We start from the raw sequence: 12,352 nt of genomic DNA on the forward strand, positions 1-12,352 counted from the left end.
TAGCCTCAGGGAGAAGAAAATGTAGCCATAGTATATTGTGGGTAAATGAGGTGGAAGAGAGTCAGCAGGGAGCCAGAGGAGCTGGAGTGTGAACCAGGCAGTCCATTAGAAATAACACTAGACAGCCATACAGAATGTAACTAGGGGAATGTAAAGAATACCAAGCTATCATTGAGCATGTGACTTTTGAGGTATAGTCTAAAAGGAAGCATGCACCAGTGAAGAGGAGAAAGAAACCATATAACTCCTGGAACATGATCCACGTATCTTTGTGTTGAGAGCAGTGATTGGACAGGAGGAAAAGCAAAAACAAGATAGACAAGAAGTATAAGAAATCAGCTCTCAATCTAGATAAATGGAGATAATAGATACAATGCTTAATAGAGAATCTCAAGTCATCATCAGTTTTTGATCTACCTATAAATGGTGGACATTTAAATAGCATGTTTCTATATTGACCTTTCGCATGCCTTTGTCATATAAATAAAATTACTTTTCATCCTGCGCATGACATGAGCAAGTGGCATACCTCTCATGAGCCCTATAAATCATAACAGACCTATGGCGTCAGCTTTCTATGTATGTGAACCTGTAAGCCAGTTAAGTATCTGGCGAAAATGTAAGTATACTTAAGCATTAGGTCCTTATGTCTGTATTACACCTGAAAACATACAGGCTTGTGCTGGAGTGACCTCTGCACTCAACTACTACAAAGCTACTGCAATATTCATATAGAAAGAAATTAAATATATTACAATAACACCAAGGTTCTCAATCTGACAGAATTGCAAGTTTGTTTTTATGTATACAATTGTATTTTTTTTTAAAGATACAGTATGTAATTTTGTGACCTGATAAATATAAAGTCAAAACCATACGTAGGAACATTCTCTGTGATACATTTGATGTCTTACTGTGGAAGAGTATAACCTAAAGGAACAACATTTCCATAGAGACAAGAAGAAGGAGGCCAGGTTTGTAGAGATGGAAGCCGTCTCACAGTAAGGATGCATGTTTCAGTACCTTTTACAGTAAAGTAAAAAAAATAAAAAAAGACAGTACAATAAACACAACCAAAATGAAAAAACAAACAAACAATTAATCAAACATGTTTTTCTTTTAGTTTATTAACACTGTATACTGTGGCTTTAATTTGATTTTCATTTTACTTTGTTTTGATCTCGGTTTACTCACAGTTCGACAAGTCATTTGCTTTTTTAAATGAATTTGCTGTCAAAATGTACATTGAAATTATTGCCAAAATATAGTTATATAAATGTTAAAAAACTTTTTTACAGAAAGGTTTTTTATTGATTTCAATTTATCTACTTTTTTTTTTTTTTACTGGAAGGCATCTTGTAATGATCACTCTGAAAAGTGAGGATAGGATTTGTTCAAAGTAGGTAGATTGCACATAAGCAGGAAGGGCCAACTGAAGTGCAAAAGATACATGATACACTGTGAGAGAATTATGGCTCTAGGTGCTTAGTCAGGTCAAAGTTCACAGGTTTTACCGTTGGGGCAAGAAAGGTCTAGTCAGAAAGGAATGTAGTAAAAAAAACATTGTGGTGGGCGTCCATGAACACTGTCTAATGATAATTACTGACTTCAGGCAGATTGAAACAAGTGCACCTTTTGTTGCAGTGCAAAGCCTGGATAAATGATGCAGGGAAAAGAGTTTGTGTTGGTGAACAGTTACATGAAAAAATATTGTATATATGTGTATAGTGCCATTTTCAAACAAACACTATTCATTTAAAACATTTAAGTAATGTCTTTTTAGTGACACACAGCAGAGTGCACTGGTTATTAGCAGTTGTCGGCCATGTCTCAGATGTTTGCAGGAAAATAACAGATAGCAGCTGTTGATAGCACAATGCAGGGTGCTATGGGGGTCACACCTACAGTAAGCATCATTTATGTGTTAAGGTCTCTATGGACCGCGGCTGGCACGCCTCAAAGAGAGTTAAAATAAATCTGGAATCCACAGGGCACGCACAGAGAATACCACAGTCCCTCATCAAAACTCACACACAAAACATAGATATGTTCTGAAGGACACACAGGCCCTACAACCTTTCATGGTGGTTCTCCACTTCTATGAGGGATAATGGAAAATATCATTACCCTAGTGTCCTTGTCTTGATGTTTCTTTTAGAAGAAAAAAAAACTTGTTAAAGTAAAGACAAACAGTTGGGGCTATAAAGATGCAAAATGCTTGGACAATTATAAAGTTAAAATATTTGAAGCATAGTTATAGTAATTACAATACTATTTTATAGTAATAAAGAATTAATTCTTATAAAGGAACTATGACATTATAAATGCAATAATGTTACTGCCAAAGTAATAAAGAATAAAATAAGAACCTAGTGATTGCTTAATTGCTAGTCTTACATTACTAACTCTACATACAGACAACAGATTCTGAGAAGTATTTAACCTGTTGTTTGACCCTTCTGCCATGTTGTGCCCCCTCCCCTCCACTTCCAATGTCTTTGGAGCAGTGGTGTATACAAAAAAAAACTAAACAGCTTTTGGGCTGCCACTGGCTGCAAGACAGAAGTAGAAGAGCATTGAACACTCACGAGTTGCACGCTGCCCAGAGGATATATTATTACATTGAAGAAATCATAAGGCAGGCTGAAGGCAGAGTGGTGGCTGACAGGAGAGACCGAGCACTGGACACTGTGAGCAGGTAAGTGGCCTCTCCCCTGGAGCCTGCACACAAACATAGAGGTTAGAACATTAGTTCTTAAAACCTATATGCTATACTGTAGTTAATAGATGTACATTGATACTTATATTATTATAGAGGAATGTGTAAATAACAGTCTGTGATGTATCTATTTTCAAAACTACTGCTCACAAGGCAATAATAAAACAGCAAATAGTCTGAAGTGCTATCAAGTGTTGCTATCTCTGTTTACAAGGCAAGCTCAGATTTGATTTAATTGGGTATACATTTAATGTCAAAGATAAATAAGTTTAGATTTGGTTATGTGAATCACTGTAGAGTGGCATGTAGACTTGTCAGTTTGAGTTTCACAGTCTGAAACTGTGCAGCCACAGCCTGTTGGTGAGGTCAGCCAGGCAATCTAAGTTTAGACCATAATATTGAATCCATAGTAAGATGTGCCTGTGCAGAGTTTTTAGTCAATAGTAAACCCAAGATTTAAAAAAAAAAAAGTTTGGGACATGGGTAAAGGTGCATACTGCAGTTAACAGCTGCTGATTTTTTTTTTTATAAGACAACTAGAGAGCACTTACTAAAAACAATACATTGGATTCAGTAGGTGGCAAAGTTAGGTGAGAGAAACAATGCATTATTAGATAGAGCTGCATTGGATCCTACCTAATATATAAAGCTTCATCGACATGCTTTTGTATTGACTGCTAAGTCTGTACACAAGCTAAGGAGATGCAAATGAATTTAGGAAAAAAATGTCTTTTAAAATAAAACAAAAAAGCAGTCTGGAACAGTTACATTCATGATGATGTTAGTCTGTAGAAGTACATGGGTACTCTATTGGGAGTCAAGATGGCACCATTAGTTGCTCATTTGTCATCACAGGGCCTTGTCATCAGGATGAGCTACATGTCTGAAAACACTTTATGCCTCATACACAGAGCAGGAGTGGGTGATGCGAGGAGGACATTTGAGAAGTTAGCGGATGGCATTTCAAAAGTCAGTGGTGCAGTCATGTGTGGTGGCTGGCAAAATCATTATAGGACATGTCATACACTCACACACTATATGCAGTACTGTCATGTATTACGAGGGATAAATCTGTCACTACCTTTTTATATAATACTCCCTTTTGCGAACCAGTTAGCTTTGAAGTACAAAAAACTGAATGCTCATGTTTGGGTACTGTGTGTTCCTTAGTCTTTCATCAATTTACTGCAACCATTATTTCCACAAAACAGGTCAAGTTGAGATATTGTTCTAACAAGGAGAGGTCATCTCTTGATGCTTAAGTTATGGATCCATGCACATTGGATTGCAGCTGTACATCCTCACTTCATTTAATTTGGTGTTAAGATTCACAAAGATGCAACAAATAAGGGAGTCAAAAAGGGGTGACTGCAGTAATTGTGCAAATGTCCAAAATAACAGAGTCAAAGATTAAATATAAACCATTTATGAGGTTAAAAAAAAAATCAAGCTATATTGTGTATAGAAATGACAAGTGGAGCACGACAGTGGTGCAGCAACTGACAGCGCAAATCTACTTTAAGCTTCTGGATTTGGTAGATGAGTTGTTAAGCACATAAAATGTCAACAAGTAAGATAATAAGAATAGCTTTCCAAGTAACTTAATACTCAAGAGAAACCGTTGGACTACACTGATTTAATAGTATGTATGTAATATATATTTTAAAACCACTTTTACAATAGACTAATAGCATTTTTTGGTATAATGTTAACTTTACTGAACTGTTAACTTTGCAAGTATTATTAGCAATAGTGCACTGTACCTGTCTAGTCTGACAAAACTTTGACAGAACTTTACAAAGACGAATATATCTGAAGCTGTATCCTGTCTCCCTGATTTCAGAGGGTGTGATTGACAAGTGGATTAACCAATCAGAGAGCATGGCTGCTTATACATAAAAAAATACAAAAAACAACAAAAGGATGGAGAAACAGCGTGAATTTTCTCCAAATCAACAGTTAAAAAAAACAAACTATTACTTTTGTCAGGTAAAAGAAGTAATATATTTTGTTCTGAATGTCCTCCACATTTGAGAGGCATTTGATACAATTTAGCAGCTGTATTTGGACCGTCTCAAGTTTGGACGGAGGATTCTCACTCTCTGTTGTCCAGTTCCAGGCCCTTCTGGATTCAAACAGAATGTAGAAGGGACTGGCTGGTCAGGCAAGAGCATTGTAGCAAGGTTAGCAGAATATAATGTATTTCTAAATCAATGTCTAGTCTAGTGATTGCTAACTGTCTGCTATAATCAAATTAGCTTAGAGTTTAGTCAGGACATGAGTTAATTCGTAGTACCATTTGTACCATTTTGTCGTAGTTTAGCTCCAGTCTATATCACTCCAATTGTAGTCAGTCAAAATTTAGAACATTTTTTACCCTACTAAATTACGCAATAGTAATGGTATAAAAATGTCTAGTGTTGAGTGGGTTGAGTAGAGAAGCAGTGAGGTTGTCCTGTCAGCATGTCTCCCGTTTCAGGCTGTTTTGATTTTACCATATGCAAAGTGTCGCTCTTTTTCTAACACTACCCTGAGCCAAGAAGACTGCAGGAGCCAGGGTCTCTTTATAACATATGCTGATGCTTGTGAGTAGCTATGATAAGACACTCTAGGTTATTCTTTGACATTTTAAGTAATAACTGATAGAATATATGAAATCTATAACACTGGCATAGATAAAGCTATACATTTTTAAAATTGTATTATTATCAGTAGTTATCTATTTATTTCATTTGTATGGGTGACAAAAACAAAAAGATTATTACCATGTGGGTGGAGCCTTTCTGTGTGGAGTTTGAATGAATTAATTCTCACGTGTCTGGGTTTGTTTCCATCGGGTGCCTCAGTTTCCCCCACCAACCTCGATGCAACACTAGGCTCATCCTCTCAGGTGGTCCTGAACAAACTTAGCTTGAGATCTGGATATGGTTCCCTGGGCAGCCACTGCACTGTGGTCACCCACTGCGCCAGAAACTTGCCCCAGTGACCCTGAAGTATAAATAAAGTATATCGCAATAATAACCTCATACCACTGCATGCTTACATACCAGATACAAAGAAGAGTTTTCTTTACATGTCACATGCAACAAATATCAAAAATATAACTACACAAAGGTTATAAGATCATCATATTTGTCATAAACCAAGAAATAGTTGTGTAATGAAACAACTAGTATGCATGATGCATTCATAATAGAGTTGCACTTAGATTTAAAACTGGATTTTCAGAAAGACTTTAAAAATATCAAAGTTCAAACAAGGCAATTTGCAATTTAGCTGATGCTATCTACAACAGCAGACAATGCCTTATCTTTTCTATCTTCAGGCTGTCAACCACACATTATAGTTAATAAAGATTAGTGATCTTAAAAGTTATGCAGCACAGTCTAATGTTATAATTTAAGCACATCAATCAGAGACAAGACACTTGTAATTAAGTCATCACATTCTCTAAAAATGTCTTCTTACAGATTTAACATGTTTTCAAACTTAGTACTACTAGTATAAGGAGTATAAGTAGTAACTGTAATAGTAAGAATCAGTATTAGTATTACTCATGGTTGCAGTGTTAGCAGAAATTACTTGAGTCCAAATTGCTCCCATCTTTGATAAAACTCAAATTTAAACTCACATATTCAAGGTCCATGATGACATCCCACACATCCTCCACATTACTGTTCAAAAACAAGGTGAAGGTTCTAAAGTGAGTCATCAGGTCAGAGTTTACAAGAACACAAAATAGTTGTGACATGTGTCATTTTTAAGGGTCAGATGTCCTCAGCACTACACTATACCTTTAATTTGTTGTAGATGTTATGGAATGAATGTGAACATAGGGGTACACGAGGTAACATTTGCAGTGAAGGGTTCGCCACCTGTTTGATTGGTTGAGATATTATTGCTGGCCTGGAAACTCCTTCAGTATGGCACCAAGCATATCTATTTTGCATTTGCATTTTCTATTTATTCATTTACTGGTAATGTTATTGCTAAAAAATCATGTATTCTTACTGAGAATGAGCTTGCCTCGTCATAGGTCTAACCTGTAACATGACCATCTGCTTGTCTCCATCTCCACAGAAACAAGCAAAAGGCATATTTCCTTCTACCAAAAAGTTACATAGTGCACCTTTAATATAGAGACTAAACAGAAGTACTAGATATGGAAGGCTCTGGAAATGTACTATTCTCCTGGGAGTCTAAAAGTATGATTGTTGTCCAGGTATGATCCATAGCAAAAAAGGAAAAAAAAAACAAGTTTGTCAAGTGGACATTTAGAGCAGCATATGGTTTTGTGTCATTAATGGTTATTAGTCACAGCTCTGACTGCTTTAAGTCACTATCAATGCTATTAAAACAATCATAAGCCAGTCATAGAGTGTAGTAGTAGCATCTATAATCATGCTGAGAGGAGAGGCAGGCATAAAAGTGAAACTGGATGCTGCCCTCTGCTGGCTGGTGAGAGAAACAACACTGACATATAACAAGCTCTCTATTCTGGCTTATGCTGTACAAAACCAAGTGAAAACCATCACAAGAAAATGAATGGTCTGAATAGTACAGTTAGACCATCACATTTCTCTGTAACCCGTGTGTTCTTTCATAGAGCCTGATCCAGCAGAGCTCAGATCGACGGCAAGATGTTCAAGAAATCCAAGTTGTCAGACCCGACTGCCGCAGGGCAGGCAGGTAAGTACAGTACTGACTCTGTTACAGGTCAGCCTCTGGATGTCTGTCCCTGCATTTGTTTTTTTCTTGATTGAGTACTGGCGAGGGCAATGACGATGAAGATGAAGAAGAGAATTTATTTGGCTGGTATCTCAGCTCAGAGTGACTAAAACATATGACGGTGCATTGAAGTCACAGTGAACAGAAACACCTTGGATAGCTGCCACACAAAAGATTACATAAGTGTGCCGAGGTCTTTCTCACAGAAGAGAGATATGAAGGCGTTGAATAAAGCTCTATTCTGTTCCATGTTGCACATTTTCGTTGAGAGAAAAATGAAGATAAGCCTGGGAGCAACTTCTTTGTCAAATGGAAGAAGTCCAAGTAACATTCAAGAGATTTCAAATCCCCCACAGTGCATCTGCTTGGCTGTCAGAAAACTCAGAAGAATGCACTTTTTATCAACAAGTGAAGAAAATGAGTGTTTCTGCAGAAGTATATAAGCAACTTCTGACTGACACAGAAACAATGGACTGTGGACAAATGAAACATGAACTTACCACTGGACTGAAGAAATACATTTACCACACAGTGTTACGGTCAACAGGTATCAGCCAAAATCATGAAGCACACAGACAATTGTCAACAGTTCTCCAACTGAAGATCAAATCCATTATGGCCATTTAAAAGATACAATATTATGAAAGATTATTTGAAATTAATTTCTACCAATTTGTTCTTCCCTAAAGAGTGTACATACATTTGTCTCAAGCACTGCACAGGGGTCATCCTGAGAGATCATCATGAAAAACTGAAGCTAAGTCTAATGAGCAGTTGCACAGCATAGCTACCACATGCTGCTGTAACGCCATACTGCTAACACTATGCAGTAGAGCTCCCACTAACCTCTGTGTCTGTGATGTGTCTGGGTTGTCTAAACACTGGCCTGGCTCCAGCTGTGTGTCTCTGTGCTTCCCACCATTTTTGGGTTGTACTAGTGTTCTGTGTTTTAGTACTGTGTGTAGTTTGTGTTGTGATCCTGTCCAAGTGCCACACTGCCATGGTACTTGTCAGGATCCATATTTACCTGTCCTGTTCCCTCTCCTGCCTCTCGTTGTCACGTTAAGTCGGCGGTACAGAGGGATTTCACCCAGATGACAAAGGTATGCGAGCCAGACCGTTCTCAATCACACAAATCAATGTCCTGATGTAAGTGCATGCTCCATGTTGGGTTTTGCATGGATGAGGCCCTCCATCAACTCAGAGGGTTTTCGCTGTAAGATGATGAATGAACCTCCAAACTTTTCAAACCTGACCTTGAAAAAAACAAAGTGTATTAGGAAATGGAAAATAAAACATTAAAACTATTAAAACACACACCAGGTTACAAAATGCTAACAGGATACAACAACGAAATATATTAATGCTAAAAATAAATGTTCAATCTAAACTTAAGTAACTTGTTCAGGTGAGCTCTGTAAAATGTGAAGGCCCATAGTGACGTATAGGCATTCATTATACAAGGCATTTGGTTACAGCTCCTTTTCAGAGAGGCTGGTGCTATTTTTAGTTTCTTGACCTACGGGCTTGACTTGAAACATGAATGAGCAAATAACATCACAATATAGAACTCAAATTTAGATTATAATTTGCTCCTTTTATTTAGTGTGTTACAAGTACTATTTAAATTAGTAGTATTTAAAGTTGTAGTAGAAGCTCTGGTAGCATTATTGAGTTAATAATACAAATACTAAAAAATAAATAAATTCTAATGTTTCTGAACCCAGGTGATCTTACAATTACAAAATCATAGAAAGGACAATTTTCCACATGCTAACATTTTGGTCAACAACATTTGAGGTAAAGAGCAAACAGAGGGAACTGTATAAAGAATAAGTAATTTATCATATCATAAATTTCATATTATATTATCATAAATTATATTATTATTATATACCAAAATAAAACCTGACACAGCCAAAGTTTTGCATTCAGTCTGTTTATGTGAAAACTACTATTTGCTGAGCACAGTGAAGTATATTTTAAGCTTCAGGCATTTCATATGGGGACTATATAGAAGCACATAGCTGTCAAATAATGCTCGATTACAAACTGGATGTTGTCCATTTAAATGAACACAAAACATGTGTACCCTGAAAGCAACTGCTCAGGAGTTCACATCACTGAATGTGTCTATATGGTTTAACATGTAAGCCTATTCACACTTGACAGACCAGTGACTAAGGCCAGAAAAAAAATATAAAAATGATTAAAGATGAGTCTAGTACATTGTAATCCTAATATATCTTTTTTCATACCTGTGCCTATTCCAAGTATAATCACTGGGCCTCCTTGCTCCAACAGAAGTATACTGATATCTGTATAATGTTGCAGTACATGCAGTACATACTGATCTGAAGCGCCTGCCCCCAGCAGTTCACCTCCAACACTGTACGATGGCAAGACACTGCTCCATTCCTCCACCTAAAATATACAAGCAGCTATAGCTTATGCTCAGACATGCATTTGTGTACAAAGGAAACAATGATATCACAAATTGCTTGTTAAATTTGAGATACACACAAATATATGTAGAAATGTGGTTCATTTTATAATGGAAATTGACTTTTAAAGTAAAAAATCATTAAAATGAAGTATGCAACTAACTGGTTTTAAATGTAAGATAGAGAAATACTTCAATATATTAAAATGGGCAGAGTGAAATGACAACAAAGTATTTTCAAAAATATTTCCCTAACTCACTGAAAAGACAATACAATGACTCTTCATATCAGATCATATCATATTCAGTCTCAAGATCAACAGTGTGATAATAATAAAAACAGTATACAATACATACATCAAAATGTGTGTGTGTAAAGAATAATACATTCTTTGCCTAAAAAATGTGTGAAGTGTGACACATTCATTCTTTTAATTCAGACTAACTTCATGTAGTAGCCAAACCATTACATCCCTGAAAGGGGTCCAGCTCAAACCAATAAACACATATTAATCTGTTACTCTGGATGCATGATTATGAAGAGGAAAACAACTAATATTAATCATATTAACTGTCCAGTGAATTGAACAATTACATATTAACAGATTAAAAACTAAAGTCAACTGTACATAGTTGTCTTGACTGAACAGTATAAAACATCTTTTGATGTATTCACTAATGACAGTTTACTTTTTAACTTGTCTATTTAATTAAATTTACCTTTAGCTCACACAGACGAATACAAACAACAGTTTATAGTAAGTACAATCAAGAAAGTACTGTACTGGTATTCAGTATGACTTACCATCAATTGTCAGGGGCAAAAAAAGAGTACTAGTCTAAGTACTAGAAAATATAATTATTCTTGATATATTGATAAGGGGAAAAGGTAACAAGTATATCCAACAACCACAAGATTAATTTAAGATGAAAAACAATTCCTTTATTTATATTCTGAACTAATAAGTCTATTGTCTGTGGCTAGGCATCAGGAAGAGGTCGAAAGTGCCTGGGGTGATGATCACCCAGTTCAAGGAAGAGCTTCCTGAGGGAATGACCACTCCTGATTTCACTCGCAAACCCATTGCTCTCACTATTCAGGAAGGTAAAGTGTATATAGTTATACTTTTTTAGGTATCAGTAATCACCTATATGTAACACTGTATGGCTGTATTTCAGGTAAAACGGCAGTCTTTAAAGCTATTGTGGTTGGAAATCCCAAACCCACAGTGACTTGGAGCCGAGCTAATGGTGACATAGTATTCCACCCAGATGTGTGCATACAGAAATATGATGAGAGCTCTCACGAACATACTCTGGAGGTATACTCTATTAAATCATAAACACAACATACAGTCTTAATATTTGTGTTTTTGTCTGTTAGTTTCCCAAGGTTGCCCCCGAAGATGCGGACACCTACAAATGTTTTGCAAATAATGATCACGGAAGAGCTGTTTGCACCGTTGTTTTGAATGTCATTGCAGGTGAGAAAGACTTTCTTTTGTTGATAAATTAAATAAACTATATATGTTTTGTTGTTTGGCTGACAGTGACAGATGGGTAGCCTACTCTAGTAAACAGGGCAGCTACAGCAGAAAAAGAAGGGTGAATCATTTCCAAGAATAATAGCCACACTGCTCATTGTGAAGTGGAGTGTCTAAAGTGAATAAGAGAAGATGGACAATTAAGGAAAGCTGCCGCCACTATGGTAACGCATATCATCATGTTCAGGCTGGTTCAAGATGGACTAAGTGAGCACAGAGAAATATTCTATGAATGGAATAAATGTCATCCAAGCCTAGGCCATAAATATATCAGCCATTGTTAATTGTAAAGGATATTTTAACCCAGAACTATATTACTATATTTTATGTATATGTATATTATGTTCTCAAATATGGATTTCATTTACCATAGTTGGATTCTCCAAGACCAAGGAGCTTCAGAAAGCCCAAGGAGAAGGTACTGTTTTGCATCGCATATAAGAATCTTGACACAAGATGGGATAAGAATGGGCAAAATGAATATATCTCCATTTCTATGACAAAATCAATAGTTGTTTTTAAATAATAGTAGTAGTAATATTATTAAACTTTCTGGGAAATTAGTAAAAACAAAACATATGCACTGTACGCACAAAGAATGCACCTACGTATGTATTTACTAATGAATTAAATGCATTTCTTTTCTTATGGCAATACTATTTTGAACACTTGTCTACCACATTCACTGTTACATTATTGCCTGAAGTGAGGCTGATCTTCACTCTTCATGGTTTTACAGAGACAGGAGGAGACTTCAGAAAAAATTTAAAGAAAAGGTAATTGAAGTTGGAGCAGTCTGAAAAAGTTCAGAGGTGCAGTATGTCTTAACATTTTGCATCTGATTTGGTAGAAATCCTGATGGAACCCGTGAGGAGAAGCCAATGGAACCGGAGGACAAGGTCTGGGAGATCCTCCTTA

The 12,352-nt window shown here is 36.4% G+C and overlaps 1 protein-coding gene across 1 annotated transcript; it reads left to right on the forward strand.

Annotated features, from left to right (window-relative positions):
• The first annotated feature begins 7,359 nt into the window (after positions 1-7,359).
• Positions 7,360-11,572, forward strand: LOC129411003 (immunoglobulin-like and fibronectin type III domain-containing protein 1). The gene is made up of 5 exons (XM_055160352.1): positions 7,360-7,408; positions 10,876-10,995; positions 11,070-11,212; positions 11,275-11,374; positions 11,441-11,572. Exons 1-5 carry the CDS (start codon positions 7,360-7,362, stop codon positions 11,452-11,454), a joined length of 426 nt encoding a protein of 141 aa, XP_055016327.1. The 3' UTR covers positions 11,455-11,572.
• Positions 11,573-12,352: the final 780 nt, after the last annotated feature.

This window comes from Boleophthalmus pectinirostris, unplaced genomic scaffold, assembly GCF_026225935.1.
Source record: "Boleophthalmus pectinirostris isolate CB_2022bp ecotype Guang Dong unplaced genomic scaffold, ASM2622593v1 HiC_scaffold_3, whole genome shotgun sequence".
NCBI classification, from domain to species: domain Eukaryota; kingdom Metazoa; phylum Chordata; class Actinopteri; order Gobiiformes; family Gobiidae; genus Boleophthalmus; species Boleophthalmus pectinirostris.